General features: G+C 36.6%; 1 protein-coding gene across 1 annotated transcript in view; it reads right to left on the bottom strand.

Moving 5' to 3' along the window:
* st6galnac3 (ST6 (alpha-N-acetyl-neuraminyl-2,3-beta-galactosyl-1,3)-N-acetylgalactosaminide alpha-2,6-sialyltransferase 3) overlaps window positions 1–22,013 on the bottom strand; it is a 78,896-nt gene that overhangs the window by 41,850 nt on the left and 15,033 nt on the right. Inside the window, exons 2-3 of the mRNA XM_028472825.1 lie at window positions 11,667–11,861; window positions 1,790–2,199 (exon numbers count right to left, since the gene is read on the bottom strand). Coding sequence (XP_028328626.1) covers window positions 1,790–2,199; window positions 11,667–11,861 — 605 coding nt within the window. The remainder of the gene's footprint in view (window positions 1–1,789; window positions 2,200–11,666; window positions 11,862–22,013) is intronic.

The raw sequence follows: 22,013 nt of genomic DNA, 5'->3' as shown, positions 1-22,013 counted from the left end.
TTTGCGGGGCTCCGGAACAGTTAAGCCAAGCTGAACATGGGCGCTCAATGTGAAATTCAATGTTAACCCTGCCATGCTGAATAAAAGTGAGACAATAGAGCTGAAATGGAATGGATGCTATGCCTATTACAGAACATGTTAATCCTCTTAAGAAGTTAAGAGATGTCTTGATGACATGCGGGAGGGACGGGAATGTAGAGCGTGGCAAAAAAAGAGGTTCATCCTCAACAATAGCAGCCCTGGAGGCTTATTTTCACAGTCATTAACCTGCAACTCATTTTAAAGAAATTGGTGAAAAGAATTAAACGAGAGGGACTGTTTTTTACTTTCTACATGAGTTATTTTTATATAACATTTCTAACAAATATCTCCAGCATCAATGAAGGCAAGTCTAAACTATAGTTTGGATTAATTATCAAGCATTTTATCGTAATCAAATCCAGTAGTTCTCAAACTTTTTTGGGTTTAATTTTATTATTATTATTATTATTATTATTATTAGGGATGTAACGATTCACTCAACTCTCGATACGATTCGATGCACAATACTGGGTTCATGATACGATTCTCTCGCGATTTATTTTACAAAATGGGACTGTAGAAAAATGATGACTGAAAAATATTCCTTTATTTTTTGGGGGAAAAAACTATAAAAAATTATACTGTTTTCCTTTCATTTTTTTTATTGTCAAAAGAATCCCTTGATAAACTATTCAAAACAATGCAATTTAACTAAAAATAAATTTTGAATAAAATAAATAAAGGAATAATACAAATAAGATGAAGCCTATTAATTTAAATTCTAGTTCTATAGTAAACAATGCAAAACTACATAATAGTTCTTTTTAAAAGTGCAACTGAAAATGTATTTTGTGCCTTAACAATTGGACTTAAAAAAACAAAAAAAACCAAAGTCATTTCACTGTATTTAGGTCAGATATTTGTTTGAACCAGCAGAGGACGCTGGTAACCCAGTGGTCGGTTGACATGCTGATATCTTGCAGTGAAGAAGAAATGCTATGCTAGCAGACAGAGCTAATAGAAAAACATGACTTTTACAGACATTCACTTAATACTACAGATATTAATATTAAAGTATTAGCAGATTCCGTCCGCCGCCAACGCTTCTGGATATCCCTCTCTGCTGGTTAAAAAAAAGTACCTATGAATCGATTTTTAACTGCCTTACGATTAATCGTTACATCCCTAATTATTATTATTATTATTATTATTTAATGCACTTTTAATTCTGCTACATGTTTAGGCTTCTCATTATGAATTTCTTTGTGTGTTGTTCATATTTATTGTCAATGAAGGAAGGCAGTTAAGAAAATTGGCATCAAATTAAAATGTCCTCCCTTTTGTCGGGCTTCACCTGTCAAACCTACATTCCCCACCATAGGGGTGCGCCCCGTCACACACTTTGAGAACCACTGCCGTATTCTGTGTAAACACAGATTCTCAAGGGTTGCGATTTTGTTTCATTTAAATGCATTAACCACACTTTCCCCAGATGAGCATTTGTCTGATTTCTGTCTCACGTCAGCACATTCATGTGATGCTTCTGTCCGTGTTCATTTTTCAAACAAGTGACCTCCTCTATACCTCCAGACAGAGACTATTTTTGTGCCAGAGTTTAGAGCCCCACTTCTCAAAGCCTCATGAAAGTCAAATTTTAGAGATTAAAAAAGCACTGATAAAGAACGGGACCTGCGTCTGTGATCAGATCTATATTATTGCAGGCAATGGAACACGAAGCCCAAGAATCCACCAGAAGTGTGTGACTGACCTGTCTTTTCCAGTCTCTTTCTTGAAGACCATGTCACAGTAGTTCATTCGGTCATCAGTGGTGACGTAGATCCGTGCGTTGGGGTAGTTTTCGGCCGCCTGTCGCAGCATGTTGTAAACCACGCCCTTCCCGTCCTTCCTCATGTTCCGTAGCGGGCCCCACACCACGTAAACTGTGTTGTTGCTCTGGCCAAAGAAATACTGGGGCCTCTGCAGCAGCAATGGGACGCTCGTGTGGGACACCACCCTCAGAGTGGTTCGCTGGCCCACGTCGCGCTCAAACCCCCGCGTGGGTGCGTTGTTCATCCTCCAGATGCAGGGAGAGCGGTCGATCTGTGCGCCAGAAGCTTGTCCCAACATCTGGCCAGAGCTGGACACGATGCTGCACAGATCGCAGTGCAGCTTCAGGGGCTGTAACACAAAAACGTACAGTAAGTCTAGCCTGTTCAGCAAAAGGAACATCTCAGTATTAGAGAGAATTCAATCAGCATAAAACTGGGAAATAAAATGTAAGCAGAAGAAAAAGAAATGTAACAAATTATGACACTTTTTGCTAAATGATGACACCTTTGGTGCTATGTTGGCATTTTTGAGTTAGGTGGAGGGATCTAGTGGGGTTAGGGTTAGGTAGGTTTATATACATTAATTATTTTTTCTCGATGAAACCCCCTGAATGGTTCTGGACTGTTCAGTTTAGAATAGGGAGTCAAAGGCAGGGCACGGGGTTAGGGTCAGAGCAGGGATGGGAAACTCTATCACAGCGGGGCCACAAACATCTGATTGTATCTGATCCGAGGGCCACATGATCAATATTTATGTCACCTTTTAGAATAATGACCAATCAGAGCATTAATATGGGGATAAATCACTTTGTCTTTGTCTGTAGTTTTGATGTTTTGTTTTTGTGTTCTTGGTGTATTTGTGTGTCATATTCTGCATTTGTGTTATTGATTTGTGCCTTATTGGGGTCACGTTCTGTATTTTGGTTGTTGTTTTCTGTATTTTCCTGACATTTTGTGTACGTTTGTTGACAGTTTGTGTCTCTTTGGAGATATTCTGTAATGTGTTGCTGTTTTGTGTGTTTTTGCATTCACTTTTGTTTGTTTAAGTGTGTCTGTCTTTGTTGTCATCGTATGTATTTTGGTGCGTTTTTGTGTACTTTGTGTATTATGTTGGGCTTCATATTCCATCCAATTGGGTATTTGCTTTGGGGGCCGCAAAAAATTAGACTGAGGGCCACATTTGGCCCTCGGGCCGTGAGTTGCCTGTGCTTGGATTAGGGGTTAGGGTAACAAAGGACACTTAATGACAGCCTTCATGACACCTTATTCATGCTAATGACAGGTGTCATGTCATAAAAGAAAATAAATTCAACATGCTCATTCCAATTCCTTTTTTCCATTTGTTCTACTGATCATTCCTTTGTGTGACTTTCTCTGCGACAGAAACATTTTTTTTAAAGTACAACTATATCTAGTGAACTGACGACCATTGTTGTGTTGAACTTCATTGTTTTTCTAACCATACTTTTATGATGGACTTTGCAATGTACATTATAACATCAATTATATTTAAGTGGTCTTTTGGCCGGAGGCCTGTGGGGCTAGAAATGAAACACAACACATTTAATAATTATTAATTTGAAAAACATGTATGTATTGATCAGAACTTTATAGACCAGCATGTTGTCCGATAATTATTTTAGATTGATGTCATACTGTCCGGAACAAACAGGAGCTTAAGTAAATTAAAAGAGAGACCTCATGGTTGGCACAGTAACAATACAGAGCACTGGTAGATGTACATGATGCATCTGCAACTGAATTTTTATGAGAACATTTCATAAGGTGAAGCAAATGGATTTGAAATGAATCTTTGGCAAGAGCACTCAGCTTACGTAGTGCCAGGAGAGGAAGTGCTCCATGAATTCCCCCCCCCAAAAAAAAAAAAAAAAATAGATTTTCCTCATTGACGTTAATATGATTGGACGAGATTCATCATTGTTTAATGAATGTGAGACAAGTTAGAAAGCAAAAAAAGAAGCTTTGTGTCATGACTAAGCCATGTTTTTCATTTGTCTAATGGAGACTAATTGTAATGCCACAGGTTTGAATACAAATTAGATTTTAGGCGCGCTCTGGTTGCAAATGTAAATCTCCCTCTTGACCTTTGTGCATTTAATCAACAAACCAGAGAGTTATAGAGAGTGCAATCACAATCCCACATGGCAATTTCGGTCAATTTTATTACCATTGCCTTAAAAACTGCAAATTATTCGCTTTTTTAACAATGACGTGACACCTAAATATTCTGTCCAACTGCATTTCTTTTAGTCAAAAAAGGTTAAAATGCATAAAAAAATACCAAATATGTAGTAACTCAATGTAATATATACACTATGTGCTTACTTTTGTTTAGATGAGAGTTATCATTGTTTAATGAATGCAAGACAAGTTAGAAAAGAAAAAAGAAGCTTTGTGTCATGCCTAAGCCATGTTTATACAGTAATTTGTCTAATGGAGACTAATTGTAATGCCACAGGTTTGAATACACATTTTTACACAACAGAAAGGTTGATGAGATGACACCTAAATATTCTATCCTAACTGCATTTCTTTCAGTTAAAAAACAATAAAATGTATAAAAGATACCAAATATTTAGGAACTTAGTATACTATATATGTGCTCACTTTGATTTTCTTTTTATGTTACTTCCTAAATGACTTCTGTAATTTATTCTGTTATTCAAAGTACCATGTTTTGTGCGACTATCCATGACTACTGTTTTGATTTATTTTTTCTTAAACTTTATTAAAGGGATAATATAAAAATAGAGGGCAGTGTTATACCTAGGTGAGTTGGAGGGGAATAGGAAAGAGGGAGTCAGGGTAGGAAAATGGAGTCGACCGTTTAGATTTTTTTTGTTTATTTACCCTAAATATATTCAAAAAATGTTCTGCCCTATTTTTGTTATATTATAGTCTTTATATGATTTCAAAGTATTTCTAATTTTATCTCCATCACCATATTCATGCAAACCTTGCCAGATGATGCCCATTTCATAAAAGCCTTATATGTCATTGAGTCCCGAAATCATGTTTATTACACCAGCAAATAGTTTTTGTTTTAGCATTCGCCTTTTTCCTCTGATTACTAGATTTAATCAGGAGTTCAGACTGATACAGGACCAGTGGAGGTTGAGTCCATTTACTCAGTGCTTGAAACACACATCACTGTAGCCCTGAGCTGTCAGCAGCTCGTCCATCATCCCTCGCTTCCCGTCGGCCGAGCTCATAACTCCACCACGCCTTTCAGCACACACAAATTGGCACTGCATGATGTGGGGGATACTGACATAAGCAGCCTGATAGCAACTAACAAGGAGGAGCTCAACATAGAATTCCAAAAAGTTTCATTGATTAAAACGTTGAAATGTTTTGGTTATAACACAATCTCTGTCACTGTTCAGCTTCCTGTACAGTGAGCTTTAGTTCATTCAGTGTGTCATACAGTAAGTGAGCGCTACATCATCATCTACACCAGGGTGTAGACACTGGGAGGGGGTCGCCAGATGCCTTTAAGAAACTAAGAATGTGTTTTGAGCAATTTTACCCTTTTTCAGCAATTACACCAAACTTACTACATTTTAAGCTATTTTTATCTCTTTACTTGCCATATCTTTGCTACATTACTCCCATTTCTGCTACTTTTCCATCAAATTACAATGTCTTTTCCCTTTCCACCACTTTTCCCACATGTCACATACTGTTCACCTATTATTGTCACTTTTAACTTCTTTTCAACATATTTCATGCTTATTTTTGCCAATTTAACCACATTCACAATTTGCCTTTTGCCATATTTTCATGCCACTTTTAAGCCAATATTGACACTTTGTTTTTTATTGTTTACTACTTTTTCTGCCTATTTTTGGCAACTTTTAACCAATTTCTGTGGTTTTCAAAATCTCATTTCACCACCTTTTCAACCATTTTTGGTCACTTTTAACCTATTTTATTTCTGATTAAAACAAGGATTTACATCTTTAAAATGACTATATACTACGGCACAATAATATTAAACATGTATAACAGTGGATATTATTCATATCAATAAATAAATGTGGTTATCGCAGATTCACAGAACAATGGATCATCATTTTGCTGACTTTATGGATGGCCCCCAAAAATCTCCCCCCTTTATTCCCCCCTGATAGATGGCCCTGTCTCCACATGATTGTTCTTCAATGTTCATGTCTGTGTTCAACCACCTTCAGGTACAGTGGGGGTCAACAATCTCTGGAACCTTTATTTTGGGGGTCACGGGCTGAAAAGGTTGAGAACCACTGCTCTACACAGCAGATCCTCACATTCTACTGCTGTTGTGTTTGTTATGTTTCTAAGGGCTTTATTGGAAAAGCAGGATGATGTGATGACAATCCTTCAAACTGAACCTCTTTACGTGAACTTGACCTGCACACTTACATGAAGCTCGAGCCCAATTCATTTCTAAGCAATCATTTTTAGATGACCATGCCAATTATCTCTGTCAGGCGCCTCAGTGGGATTTATAAGTCCTTTTGCTTAAAAAATGATTTAATTATCATGAGCTGTCTGCATTTGCTAAAAAGGGGATTAAAGCCAATGCGACTCTAGGGGCAATCATGTAATTCTTGAAGAAGGAAAATCGGGTAAACCGTTTTACTAAGCGTTACCTACAAATTAGACGAGTGGAAGTTATAGGCCTCATCAAAGCGGTATTATGCAGTCTTTGAGCGTTCAGCGACAGCTCATAATTGATTGCAGACTCGTGTCATTACAGGAAATAGAACATTAACCTTTCAGCACAGGTCCACTGTTTTATACTGAGTCAGTACAGTGTTCCCCTGACAGACATCATAAATTCAACATGTGTTGAAGAAGGAAGAGTCAAAAAGGAACCTGGACTAAGTAGAGCATTGCCTGTGTGTAAAGCCTGTCTCATTAAGAATAAGCACCAAATACCTCCACACGGTTTAACAATGTAAACACGGGCCCAACGACCTCCAGAAGAACATTAAGGGATACACTCACCGGTTGTTCAGCAACAAGCTGAAGGTACTTTTGTCTCACTTCTTATAAACTTTAAAACTAAAGCTTTTAGTGCTCATAAAAATTCGCAATTAGTGGGTTAATGAGTCAGGAGAGAATGTCATTCTAATAAATGTGAGCTGTAGCAGTGATTGAGAACAGTACCTGCCTATTCAATGGTGCTTTATATCACTGTGACAGCTTATTATTCTGCCCTTCGTTGTTCCGTTGTAGACTAAACAAATGTAATGATATCCAATCAGGAAACTAGTGACAATACAAACCATTTTACAAATGCATAGAAAGACACAGAAAAGCACACCTACAGTAACCTTAAAATGAATGTATACTAAATAGTGCATTTTTTTTTTTTGCAAAATGTTTCTTTTTTGCTTAAATTCACTTTCAAAATAGCTCCACAAATTTTGTCCATGTAGAATTTTAGATGCATATTATTAACTAGCAACAGTTACAGGACTTAAACTACACAAACGCAAAAAAATTATACAAATATGTTGGTATAACACCAAGGTTACATTTGATACTATTGATGCTATGAAATTGATACAATTTTATAGCAGAAGGTTCATCAATCATTTGTAGAGGAAGGAAATTGGTATAATGTCCCTGTATCGGATGGGTATTATTTCCCCGCCTATATCTATAATTCTTTATTTTGAATTTTCTCCCTGTGCAAGTATTAGTTTTGATTGAATGCTTGAATTTCCTGTTAAACTGAATTACCGCGCCCCTTGTGTATTAGCTCTGTACTGGATTAGCAAGCCGTCCAGCTTTTCAATTGCATTTCACTTAAAGTGAAAATCCCACTACTGACCCAAAAATGGAAACTATTTCTATATATGACGAGTCTGGGATTTTGGCATTTTTACAATGTTAGAATAAAAGTATGTTCCCCACGCTGGCTGTGATAGACCAGAGGCATAAATATAAGCTGCCACAAGACAAATGTTTTCTATTTCTCCCAAGAAGCAGAACAGGAACAATTTATCACACCTGCAGACAGACTCAATCAAATGAGAAAAATAAAGCAGACCGTTCACAGGCTACAGGGTTATGCATTATACATGATTGTGTGAGGTTTATAACACCTTAAATGGCTTCTCACAGTGGCTTGTGTAACTGTCCAGGAGAAATATCACTGCTTCATACATGTCTGTTAGGGTTTAGGAGGAGCTGAAAGAGTCTCACCTTGACCAGACCTCCATAGTTCTGATCCCTCTTTGTCACATTTGACAAAAGGTGTGAGAAATACCTGTGAGACTTCCGTTTAAGCTAATTATGATACTGCCAGTTTGATTCAGTTGCCAAAATTCAGTGGTGAAGAAAAGTGAGGTAAAAACAGTCGCAGAAAGTGCGAGTCTTTTTTTGATCATTTGCATAAATCTCTTGAGGACGAGTCAGTGATTTAAGCAAGCTTGTCTGAAGGCAGAAGGAGGCGCAGACCAAGAGATTGGTGTAAGGCGTGATTGCCTCTGGGCCCATGTTGTGTTGATGAACCCCTCCAGAGCCAGAGGATGATGCTCTGCATTAATCTGCCAATATCAGCGCGCTGAAAATAAGGCTTTCCCTTCTCGTGAGCCGTCAAAGCACCAACTGCAACATTCAATCATGTATACCAAAGACAAAATGCACTGTCAGCGTACGATGCCTCACTAATCGTGTGCTAGAATTAATTGTTTTAATTTTATCCAAGAAGAAAAAAAAAGATCAAAGTTTTGTGTGGCTGCATAGAGTCCAAGGGTAAAGGTACGGTTTCAGCATACGGCCTCCCCAAACAACAAGCACGCAGCTTGGTTTGTGCATTTTGATGTTTGTGGGAATTAAAAGGCTTTGATATTTCAATTTCCATAAATTGTGTTGGGAATTTAAAGCACAGAGCTGTTTGAAGGCAGAAGAAAGGGATCACAGACAAGTGTGTGTATGTGTGTGTGTGTGTGCGTGGAATTACAAAAAAATGATACACACCAGAGACATCAAACAGGCATATTGCCATCCATCATGAAAAACCTGATCTAATGAATTAGGGAAAACCTGAAAGAGATGCTTTATCTGAAGAGGCCATACCGGTGCCTACTCTGCATTTTTTAAATGGTTCCGGTGCTTAAACCGGTACTTTTCAAAAGATTATATATATATATATATATATATATATATACACAAGTAACATATGGAAATAATAAACAAAGACATTTAAATAATATCAAATAAAACAATATTGTATTAAACTATATAATACTGGAGATGAATATTGTTATCATGATTTTATTTGTCAATAATCATTAATAGCCTTTGTAAAAATAAAAAAATTTCAGTATATATATTTTTTTAAAGCTATAGGGAGTCATTGTAAATGAGTCAAAGTGCCACATGTGGCTCCTGAGCCGCAGGTTACAGTAAACCTCTGAGCTAGCCAATCTGTTGCATTCCTAAATGCAAAACTGTGCCTTTTAAACCTGGTGTTAAAGCTTAAGTTCAACCTTTTGTCTACAAACACGACTTGTTATGAGCTTAACATTAAACAGAAAGTCAGCGAACACTGAGTTGAAGTATAAGACAGTTGATATGCTGTTGTCACACGTTGAATGGCAATGGTGTTTGCTAAGAGTAAAGGCTGCTATCATCATCTGTGATGATGTGCTCCACACGAGCAGCGCTGGGAGCGGGACTCACTGCACTTTGTCTAAGGAGGTTGACACTGGCTGCTGTCAAACACGGTGCCTTGTTTGGCTTTTAGGTAAACTCCATGTGGTCTTTTATCCTCTCGGTATCAGTTATGAGCAACAGGTGTGCTGAATCTGCTGAGTAGCGGCACTGACGTCACGATCAACAACCGGGACGGTGGCGGGGCACCGATATGAGGCACACATATAGCCTACTCAAAGGGTAAACAAATGTAAGCAAAGAGGGGGCTGACCCACATCGCGCTAGGGTAACCCACAAGGACGGAACAAGAAAAAAATCCGAAAACCCTGTGATGGAAAAAGAGGAAATTAATAAAAATTAAAAAATGTAAATGTTTTTTTTTTTAAACCTGAAATTGCAAAATATAATAGTTTTTAACTACAAATTCGATAAATCGATTAATCAATTTTTTGCCCAGCCCTAGCTCTTACCTGATTTCTTTGATTTTTTTATAGGCTTTTCTCCACATCGTCTTTAATAGTGTTGTATTTATTACTGTGGACAACACAAACACGTGTGTTGGAGCAATTTTTGACACGTCTGAAGCTCTTATTGTGAGTCCGCAGTCAGCTGCACTGTTTACAGAGGAGATACCACATACTGTAGAGAGAGAGTGGAATTACCCAGGGGTGAGTCCGGGAGGACAATGAGGTGATTTAGAGGAGAAAAATCCACTAGTGGAGTACCTGTCGGCAAAGCTAACGCCATGTCATGACGTCACTACAAGCATCTAAGGTGAGCATCATGGTGGCCAGTGTCTCACAGACGAGCAGGTATTTTCTGCTCCTGGCTGCTCTATAGGGTATTTTAAAGAAAACAACCTGACGAAACCTCTAGTATTATATCGTAAATGATGTTTTGATAGAGCTTGCAATTAAAAATTTAGAGGTATACCCTTTAATGTGAAAGAGGAACAGATTTGCAAGAGAAAGCACTATAATAGGTCACTTATTTAGAGACGGTTTGTAAAATTTCTATAAAAACTCACTCACACATGCTGTCCCTTAGGGAAACACAGTTAAACATTACTAGCTGGTAATAAAATTGTCATCGTGGTATTTTACAGCAGTGACTTCGACCCAGAATCTTCCTTCGCGTAAGACTCTACTCAGAAAACGATATTGATTCATTGGCATTTTGAGAAATAATATTGATATTTGATTTTTGGTTCATCGAAACATGATGTTACTGCAGTCAGGGTAAAGATTTATCATGCTGTCCATCCAAAAGAGAAAACACAGAAATCAGTTGTTTATTTTAGGTTAAAAACTCTACAAAAGCAATTATTTTATGCTCTGCTGTTAAAGGGAACTTTGAGTTATGGCGCTGTTCAGGGTTCATAAGGAAAATCCACTCCTACCCAGTAGGGGGAGCACAATACCAAAGAGTCACTATGTCTGTCCCCATGGTGACCACTGTGCAAATAACTTCACAGCAATATTTTTTGATTCAATACTTCCTAAATTATTAAAATAAACATTGAAAAACACCAACAAATGAACTAACTTTTAGTGTTAACTTATTACTTGATGCACAGAAGTACAGTGTCTGGTTTTTATCTTGGTTACTTGGTTGTTATTGTTTTTTGTTTGTTTTTTCACATCTTATGAAATGTAATGAGCTTTGTGTAAACGATTGTGTACATCACATATCAAATTAATGTAATAGTGCTGGATCGATAAAGACGCTGTTACAGTAAGTGCTTTAATGGTGTTAATGTTTCCTATCACTGTATTGCACAGATTACATATTTATTATCCTGTTATTTAGACTGCATTGATATTTATAACATAAATTGTGTTATTGATTAATTAGATTTTATTGCACTTGTAACTTTATCATGCTGTTTTATTTGTATTTTATACTGTCTGTCAATTGTTACTATGAACTGTACTGTTTTTTTACCTTGTATTTCTATCTTGTTTACCTGCCCAGGGATGCCATAAATGTGCTATTTGCTAAATCTGGTGCAATTGACTATTGCACAATGTTCCTGTTAAATAAACAACAAATACAATGAAATTAAATTATGACTTATTTATAACACTACCATAAATAAAAAAAATACAGTTTTTGCATTAATGTGTGCTTTTTTTTGTCCCTCACCTCTTCTTTCGGGATGCTGATGTAACCCAGGTGAGGCTTGTAACCTTTGTAAAGTGGTTTGGCAAACACCCAGTGGCTGCTGAAGGTCTGGCCGAACACAGGCTGCAGGAGGAAGTAGGGCTTCTCCGAGTAGTTCACCATGACCACCAGGAGCGACACCACCACGGCCAGACTGGTGGCGATCAGTGACTTCCTCTGTGGAAGGAACAAGGTCTGATTATTCATCTTGAGCATTGACCGAAAATCACACAATGGTCGATGATTGCATGGCCTATTATATATTTGCCAATCCGGAAAATGAACACTGCGGCTGCATCACGAAACTGTCAGGGACTAGGCTGAGGGTCACCTTCTACTAGTGGGAGGGTCACATGTTCTGGGCGGTCCTGTCAGCACCCCACCTGTAGCCAGTCTGCTAATCATCATGTCAGAATCAGAATCAACTTTACTGGTCATGAACTGTGCTCTCTCTAACCATGTAAACATTAAAGGTATTGTAGTGGACCGTTTCTCCAAGTGAAGCTCCCATCCGCCAAGGAGCTAGCAGAGGTGACGATGACTAATTTGTTCCGCCTCAATGGGTTCCCACGGGACATAGTATTGGACAGGGGACCTCAGTTTTTTGGAGGGAGTTTTGGTTACCACCCCGAGTCTAATGGCCAAACAGAGAGGGAGAACCAAGAGTTGGAGTCTGTCTGGAGTCAAGGTCGGCCGCGCACCCCAGGTTGAGGATCGTCCCGCACCCCACGTCAGTCTGTAGTCTGCTGTTAAAATAAAAATGTTGTCAAGCAACCCTGCGTCTGAGTTCCGCAATTGGGTCCTGTCTGTTACCCGTGACAAAAACTGGTTAAAGGAAATCGACACAGTGAAAACAGAAGATTTGTCTCACATACAACTATTCTATCCTGTGTCCACATATACTGTATGGGTTTCATGTGTAGTGGAACATACATCTGAATCACATTCAGATTTTTACACATTAAAAAAAAAAAATTCTGATAAAGACAAAAACATAAAATCACAGTAAGAATGAATTTAAAAAAAACAAAAAAACGTAGGCATCCGTCTCTGGGACTCCACATCCCACATTGCAATGAGCAAAACTTTTCCAAAAATGTCAGTAAACCAAGGGTTTACGATGGAAATTAAAACAAACCAAGTGGCAATTTAAACATTTACTTTAAATATATCGACCTATGAGGCATACACTGTCTTTATCTGATAAAAAGTTTTTATTCAACTTCATCAAAGTGTATGACATAGAAACTTTAGTGGTTTTATTTCATAAAGATAAGGATCATGTTTCTCATTCAATGCTCACCACTTTAACCCTCCTATTATCCTTGGGTCTATTTGACCCCATTCAATGTTTATCAATCAAAAAAATTATATTTGACTTTTTTTTGCTTTATATTTAAAAAATAATGAGAGTAAATTTGAAAAGATTTGGATGAAACTTATTCAAAACAAATAAATTCCCTAATTTAAAAGTTTAGCCTGATGATGGCGCTATAGAACAGGACGCGGTTTCGCTATAAAGGGCTTATTTATGTATTCAACAAATTAACAAAGTACCTGACACAAAAACTTGGTGAATAATTTTCTGAAAATATTTTTCTGAATGCAAATATCCCTGGGGTCAGATTGACCTCAAGGGTAAAAGGGTTGACTTTAGTGCAACATGACTTTAGTGCAATTTAACTGAGGTTTATGCCTAGAACAACAAATAAATGCAGAAAGTTAGTACTTTTTTTTCAGATTTTATTGAAAAACACAAGCTGGTCAACATGCCCAGGTTTCAGCACTTCTTTGTGCAGTTACAATGTCTCCTGCAGTGGAAAAGACTTTCCTGGTTAAATAAAAGTTAAAATTAAAAATTAAAAAAAATTCGATATGGATGCATTTTAAATCGATCCGAGAATCGTGCGATGTAATCGAGCGATATATCGCCAAATTAATTTTTTTCCACACCCCTAATGTGTACAGTAAATAAACATGTTTCCTTGCACAATGAAAATCTAGCTTTGCTTTCCACACTGTCTAAGGTATTAAAACACAGCAGACTGGGCTGAGTAATGAATAATTGATAGAGACAGAGAACATGAAGAGGTCTCATAGAGGAAAAACTATCAGACAAAGCAAGAAATCAATTCACATAAAAATGGAAAAATAATCAGCAGTGTGCTCACACTACACCCTTTGGTGAGGATAGATTTTTATTTCCATCTTTTTAAAGAATAAACTTCAATAACAAGCTGCTCATCCAATAGACAACACCAGTGGAAAGCTCTGGATTTTGTTTTTTTAGGAAAGTAGTGTTTTGCAGATACTTTGAACTTATCTGTTAGTAAGAAAATTGGATGTGGTGCAAAGTAATGATGATGCTGCCGCAACCAAAGAGCCTTTGCATCCGTGAGCTGTGATCTCCAACATCAAACATCCCGAGGGAGGTGCCAACGGCTTTGTACCGCCGAGACGACATCAAACGTTTGGTCTCCGAAGGTGGTTGGTGGGGAAAAAGATAGTGACCAATCTCTGCCCTGACAAGCCTATCACATCTTACCAGTTGCGAACTTGCGTGCGTGTTACATCACACGTCATTTCACGAGACTACCATATATCTTTGATCCCAAACAGAAACAATCTTTTTTGGATGGTGACCCCATTTTCAAGAATTTCTTTCTTTTTTTTCTACAGTTTAAGATTGCGTTTAAATTTTTTTTAATGAAAAATGAAAACATTTAAAAAATCTATTTTTATTTTTCAGAAATTTCAGGCGACCCCATTTAAACTCCAGGTGACCCCACATGGGGTCACAACCCCAAGGTTGAAAAACCCTGATTTAGTGGCTCCTGAATAGATTTATTTCTATAGTTTTTATCATTTCCAGTTATTTCACGCCTTGGGTGGGACCAAGATTAACACTTTATTTGTTAATTTTCCACTCTTACTCTCTCTCTGAAGTATCCCCTGTAGTGCCATCGCATACCCTTAGGGTTACATGTACCCCCACTTGAGAAACACTAGTCTACAATATAACAGGATGTCATACGAAAGCAATATGGATCATTAGGACAAAAGGATTCTTCAGAAGTAAAACAATATAGAAATACCCATCAGCTCAGACTGCAGAGCAGCAACATTCAACTGTTCACATGGCGACGCACATATTCTCGTCTCCTTCAACTTCAATCTGGTCACAAATCACAGAGGAAATGATGTGTCACAGAGGCACAGTGTAGGCGTCTCCGGGCGCTGATCCTCCGCAGGCTTGAGTGTGAGACTCACCACTCCTATCCTCATCTGATCATCCATCAGAGTGATCATGAGTCAGCCTGTTGAGGCGTGCGACACTCAAGTCAAAAGACGCCATGTTGAGGAACGAGTATAGTTGGAAGCGGGACCATTATCCCCTACAGAGAGGAGCACAACGACTATAAAGCGCCAACATTAGAGCTTCCAGTCATCGGAACACATTTTGCTGGAGGATAATGAGTCCAGACTGTATAGCTGCTGCAGCAACCTTGATTGCCACCATCAGATCAAACCATGACGGACATTGTCTGCTTTAAGAGAGAAAAGTGATCTCAGTTTATAGATTTGAAATTGATTGGATTTAATGGATAATTGGGACCTAGATAACAAGTAAACTATGATTTCATGGGGTACCCCAAAGCCTACACCTGGCATACTTGGCAAGCATCTACAAATGCCTGCACTGAAATCAGGCCTCAAAAGTTTAGTCCAAAGTCGTCCAAACCCGATTATTTTGAAGCTCGAACTAGGGCTGGGTGATATGGACCAAAACTTGAAAAAAAAAGGTGATATGCGATATAAATCTCTATATTTTGAACTCAATAAAGCCAGAAAACCAATTCAGGGAAACAATATGTGCCACTTTTATCTTTTTCTCCTATAGGGGACAGCACGTGTGAGTGAGTTCTGTAGTGTAGCTTATTTAGGGGAAAAGTCAGGATTAAGAAGCACTCTATATCTAACTGGGCTTTTCCTGATTTTCTGAGAAGTAACAAAAGCAACAACTCCTAAAACAAGTATTTTGATACATGATAAGCTATAATAATAATAATAATAATTGAGAAAAAAAAAAAAAAAAAAAAAAAAAAAAAAAAAATATATATATATATATATATATATATATATATATAGGCGACATTGTAATTTTCTATATCAGATATCTTATATTTCTTATTAGTTTATCAGTATAGTAGATAGTATCTCTACTATATTATGATGCTAAGTCATAATTATGAAATGATAAGTCATAATTATGAGGAACTATCTCATAATTATGAGATAATACTACTGCTGAGTCATAATTATGAGATACTAAGTATAGTAGATAGTATCTCATAATTGTGACTTAGATTATTCATTAGTTTATCAGTTTAGTAGATAGTATCTCTACTATATTATGATGCTAAGTCATAATTATGAGATACTTAGTAGATAGTATCTCATAATTATGACTTATTATTTTATTTTTCCAGGGATTTTATTTTTACAGGCGACAATGGGCTTCCATATAGAAGAGATTAAACTTTTTTACCGATCAAAATATAGATAATAGATGAAAAATATGTCTTTCTTTATATGTATGAAGCATACCAAGAAATAATGAGTTATTAACTCACTTTACAACAACAAACATACCTCTTTTTTTTCATCGCCTACAGCATTTCTTCTATTATACATCAAATAGGTAATAAATCAGCAAATAGCAGAATGATCAGCAGCTACTTCCCAGTTCACTCGTGTGATGAATGGGAATGGAAAGTAAATTAGCTGTTGCATTCACCCACTTAAGGTTCTCTCAGGCCATGAATAGAATACAGTTTCCTACAAAGACTAAGGCTGTGGCACAGTAAACAACAGAACAACCCAGTAGTTCAATCAGAAAGTTAATAGCAATGGCTACTGGAGTAATGAGAGGCTAAACCAGAAGAAAATGGCTCATGAAAAAAACATAACTACAGTCTATTTTTTATTGTTTCCGGGATAATCAGCAAAAAATCCAGAGAATTACATTTGCATTGCAAAAAAGGGGCCGCCTCCCTGGCAACTAATTCCTTCCACGCCGCTCCACTGAACATTTAAAATGCATTTTCATTTAGGACGTTTGAGCAAATATTTGGAGCTTTCTCTTTCTATTCTCTTTTAAGCCTCAGCGCTGCTCTTCAGCAAATAATAATGACAAGCATGAACAAAATGGCATTATTGACTCGGCTACGGTATTTTAAACACACACTTTAATTTGTTTCATATTTAGAGAAAATGACTGGCTTTAAAAGTCTTCTGAGAGCAGGATACACAGGGAGGCCCTGTTATTATACTGGAAACTATAGCACTCTGAACCTTTTCCCACAGGAGAACCACAGCAACTGAGCAAGAGCATCTATTACTATTGGAATACATTACTGTCAGTAAATTAGGTTAATAAACATGTGAATAATAAGTGTTTTTATGCCTGGATGATATGGACCAATACTCATATCTCCAAATGGCGATATACGATATAAATCTCGATCATTTTATTTCAAATAAAGTCTGACTAGAAAGACAATTCAGGGTTAAATTTGCTGACACAAAAGGCACATTCATTAACAAACAGCCATTTTTGGCTTTTAGTCCCCTAAAGGACAGCACGTGTGAGTGAGTTCTGTCGTGTAGCTTGTTTAGAGGTAGATCTGGGTTAAGACACAATCAGCAACTCATCTAACTGTGCTTTTCATTCATAAAGCTCGATATATCTTGAATCTTGATACAGTTTATCGCCCAGCCCTAAGTCTTTCTGGTTTTCACAAACATTGGCCATGTTTACATGGGAGCTTTAATTCCTCTTTAAAGCAGAAAAAAGTGAATTCCTCTTTAACCTGACCTTGTAAACAGTTCATTCCTAATGCTAATTTCATTCCGAATTAAACTTAAATCTGAATTAAGTGGCTGGTTTATTCCGATTTCACTTCCGAATTAGATAATTCCTCTTTCTTGTAAACCCTTAACTTGGTGAAAGCCGCTTTAAGTTAATTAGGATCGTTTTGCACTTGCGCAACTTGCGGCGATGACGCGCTGGTGACGACATAATCGTAACCGTGGCATGCATATAGTATAAAACAACAATAATGACAAAGACAAAAGTAAATATGTGTTTAAAAAGCATGTGTTTGTTACAAAGTTTTGAGCGTCGAAATAATTATTGGTCAAAAACGCTCATGGATTTCTGACAGAGAATGTTTGAGTGTATAAAGGTGAATAATTGAGTAGGTAGTCCTTGTACTTTTGACAAAATAGTGCATTAAATGAATAGCTCGTAATGCAAGGAATTTGAAGTTCGGACCTTAAACTATACAATTAATGAACAATTATCCAGGTCATCATGACTGTGCAGCCTGACAGTCAGTGCATTAGCAGTTAGGTCTGAAGAGGCTTTCAGTGCATTAGGCATGAAGAGTAAAGTGTCTCACCAAGATGTGATAAATGCCTCATAGACAATTTCAATGATTTTGGAAGACCGAAAGAAGCTGAATCAGGATAACAGTATTTTTAACATTTCCAGACAGCTGTTATTTTTACATCCCCTCATTGGAAATAATGATCAAATGTGGCACAAGGTCAGGTAATAATGGCAACATAATGCTAGAAATGAGGGTAAATGCATAAGGGCCCAAAGTCTGAGCCTTTATTATGAAATAATATTTAAAATTATTGTATTTTAGCTTTGAAGGAGATGGCAATCAAAAAAACAAACACTGTTTTAGAAATTCTAAAAAGAGGCAGAATAGTTTTATCTATATAACATAATAATATATAAACATAATAAAACGCTATGGATGGGTGAAGTTGGCATTTTATCATGTCTGACATGCATTAGGATCAAAGCTTCCCACAAAAGAGTTTCTGTGGCACAATATGAAGTAAATGTTTGCTGCCTACAAGCTTTTAAATGACGTGTTAATGCATGACTACAGTTCAATTATTATTTAACAAAAATCAATGTCACATACAACAAATTAAAAAATAAATAAATAAATAAATAAAAAAATTGAATTAAGAGAAATTTATGTGGATTTCTAGCCTGCTGATCCCAACCCTGTCCAGCAGAGGGAGTGCTCACCTGATATATTGAAGTGGAGCGCTTTGAGTGTGCCCTATCATTAATACTTAGATTAATAATGTTAAATATTAACAGATTAATACTGTTAGATATTAACAGATTGATACTGTTAGATAGGGCACAAACAAAAAAATCACATTTTTAACAACATTCACAGTCACAAAGGTTTTTACTGACTCAATATTATTATAGCTGTATTCAAATTTAGATCAATAAACTGAGAAATTATTCTATTTCTGTAAAGCCTAAATCATTAAGAAACTAGGTATTGTTTTTTAAAGGAGGCGACGACTCAAGGTACTGGAGCTAACTCATGACGTAAGGTGTACTGGCAACAGAATGTCTCTGTGAAGAAGGGTTGGTAATAATAGAATTTTGGAGGATCTATAAGGCACACACTACTTACCGATTAACAAAGAACCCAAGAACTTCATTCAAACACAAGACCAAGAGAAGCTGAGTAAAACTCGACTGAACAACAAAAGCTGAAACAACATACACCACCAGAAAAACCTCTAGGGATGTAGAAGTCACAATAAAGGCCCACAATAGTCCAGTTATTCAATTTCATTGATAAAAGAAACAGCATTATCCAACATGATGAAACAAATACAATGAGAAAACAATTTATTTAACCAACATAGTGCCTGTGGGGTCATTGAGGAACCTACCTGACATAACTGAGTCAAATTTCATAAAGATCAGTCAATTAATAACTAAAATGTGAATTTTTGGAATTTCACCAATGAAAACTAACTGTTTGGCTTAATTTTATAAAAGTATATGAATCCTGGTCATTCAGTTGGTTTATGAATTAATGTCATGTTTGATATAATCAGTCTATTCTCTGTCTTCCTGTGTCCACCCAGGTGTGCCTCATCTTCCTAATCTCTGTTTTAGGAAACATAATCTGGATGAAGTCACACACTCTGAAATCTCCCGTTATGTGTATTAAAAGCATGAAAGCATTCTGTGTTAATTGCAGATGTTTTTTTCATGCATTTTTATAATTACAGTCCAGATGTGTGTGCTGTGCAAATTAAGCTTCCATTACTCCAGCGCACATTAACTAAATATCCTTTGGTACATGCAGCTTCTGTGACATCATCCTTATCAGCGGTGACATGAAATGCTAATCCTTCAATCCAGGTCAAATGAACACTAATCTGCTCTGCTGCCAGAAATCTAGTTCATAATGTTTCCGAGCATCACATTCAATCTTAATCTAGAGCCTGAAAGAAATCAGTTCCTACTAATGGGGATGAGTGTCTTTGGACGTCTACAATACAGAGGTGAGACACAATCAAATGATATATACACACACAATGTAAAAATCCATGCAGTTAAATCCCATTTGACAAATGCGTGTCTCGTATGAATTGAAACACAATCCCAATGGGATTAAACACTGAAATTATTACTTTGACTTTTAATACGAACTAACTTTTGGGATGATGTGGGGGATGGGAACACCCATATGTTTACAAAAACATGTTGGAGATGTTGTGTGCTGCAGGAGCAAATTTGTCATGAATTGTAAAAGCAATTTTCTTGATAGAAAATGCTTTTTTTGTTGCACTTAAAGAAGTTAAAGTTTGACTATTTTTACAAAAATTGAAATTTTTGTTTTTTAAAACATAGTTTTAAAAAAAAAACCTGAATACTGGGTCATTCCATGTCATTTCAAGACATTTTCAGGATATCCCACACACTTTGGTCTAAAAAAAATTCTGAAATTTTTACCAATTGTGCCTTAATAATGAATTGGCACATTGTACATTTTTTGTTTGATCGGATGAATCGAGGGGTATGTGTCAACTTTTTTTCCATTTTCCACTTAGGATATCTTAACGAGAAGACAGTCATCAACATCCCCCACCAAATTGGTTCTCATTATAACTCACAACCTTTTCCTAAATGTCCTAAATCTAACTTAGATGTATACATAAGAAAATATTATCACATCAGAATATACAATTACTATCTTAAACAGTTTCTAAGAAAAGCTGTCCCCTTTGACGATACCTCAAACAGAGTAAAAAAAAAAACAGAACAAGGGCAATAACTGCGGAAAAAATAATTGCGCGCTTCTCATTTTCGAACTCCATCAAGGTATTGATACCCTGAAGCCTCACACCAAATGTGATAATCCTATCTTAAACATATACATAAGCTACATCTGAATGAGGTAACCTTTTAAATAATAATAATTAAAGAATAAATAAATAATAAAAACACAACTGCTTTACAAGGGTTCCCGAGCAGTAGGAACTAAGGTGTTTGCATCCCCTCAACCTCACCCTTCCCATTAAAGTTGCATTTTATAGTTTCATGATGATGAATAATTTGCATTACTGTTATATGTTAAATCAATAAAAAAAAATATCTGGAGATTTCTTTCTCTAAAAAGAGAGCATTGTTTCAATGCCAGTTTGCTAAAAATTTAACGAAATCGAAAAAGTTAAAATTCTGAATAAGTTATTTTCTTGTGTATTTACAGATTATTGTTTTCTTTATTATATATTATTCACCAACATGATAGGTAAAATTCAGGGACACCTTTCACTGTAGGGCAGGCTACATTGTATATGACATTACATTATCATGTTTTTTGAGTGTGCAGGAGTAGGGGGTACATGGCTTCAGGTTAAGGGTCTGAAGGGGTACGGGACTGCAAAAAGCTTGGGAACCACTATTCTCGATCCTAAAATGTCACAGCTCTGTTTTTTGATTTAATGTCACTTAATGCCATTTTCATTTAATGAGTAAAAGAAAAGGAAGAAAGAAAGAGAAAAAATAAAGTAGACTAGAACCGCCTGGGGATAAAGACTGCCTTTTTATTTTTTTCATTTAATGCTGTGTTTCTTTTATACAGAAATAGATTTTAGTTGATATCTTAATGGAAATGGAAAAACATCTGTCTTGAAATATGTGTTTCATCTTACTTAAAGCGGGAGATAATCTGTGTATAAATTATTGTCTGGAATATATGCCTGACTACATCTAATTTATCCCCTCCAAAAAAAAGGATTTTTTTACCCTGATTAAATAGACGTAGACACTACAGGTTTGGAAGTAAAATCACACTTGTTTAATAACAAAACATGTATAATGATTATATTAAGATACATCCATCTATGATCCTCTTTACGACCCGTTTGCTCCTTTTCAGGGTGTAAAACGGGGATACACCCTGAACAGGGCGCCAGTCCATC

This window comes from Gouania willdenowi, chromosome 17, assembly GCF_900634775.1.
Source record: "Gouania willdenowi chromosome 17, fGouWil2.1, whole genome shotgun sequence".
Lineage (NCBI taxonomy): Eukaryota > Metazoa > Chordata > Actinopteri > Blenniiformes > Gobiesocidae > Gouania > Gouania willdenowi.
This window is presented reverse-complemented; position numbering and strand designations above follow the sequence as displayed.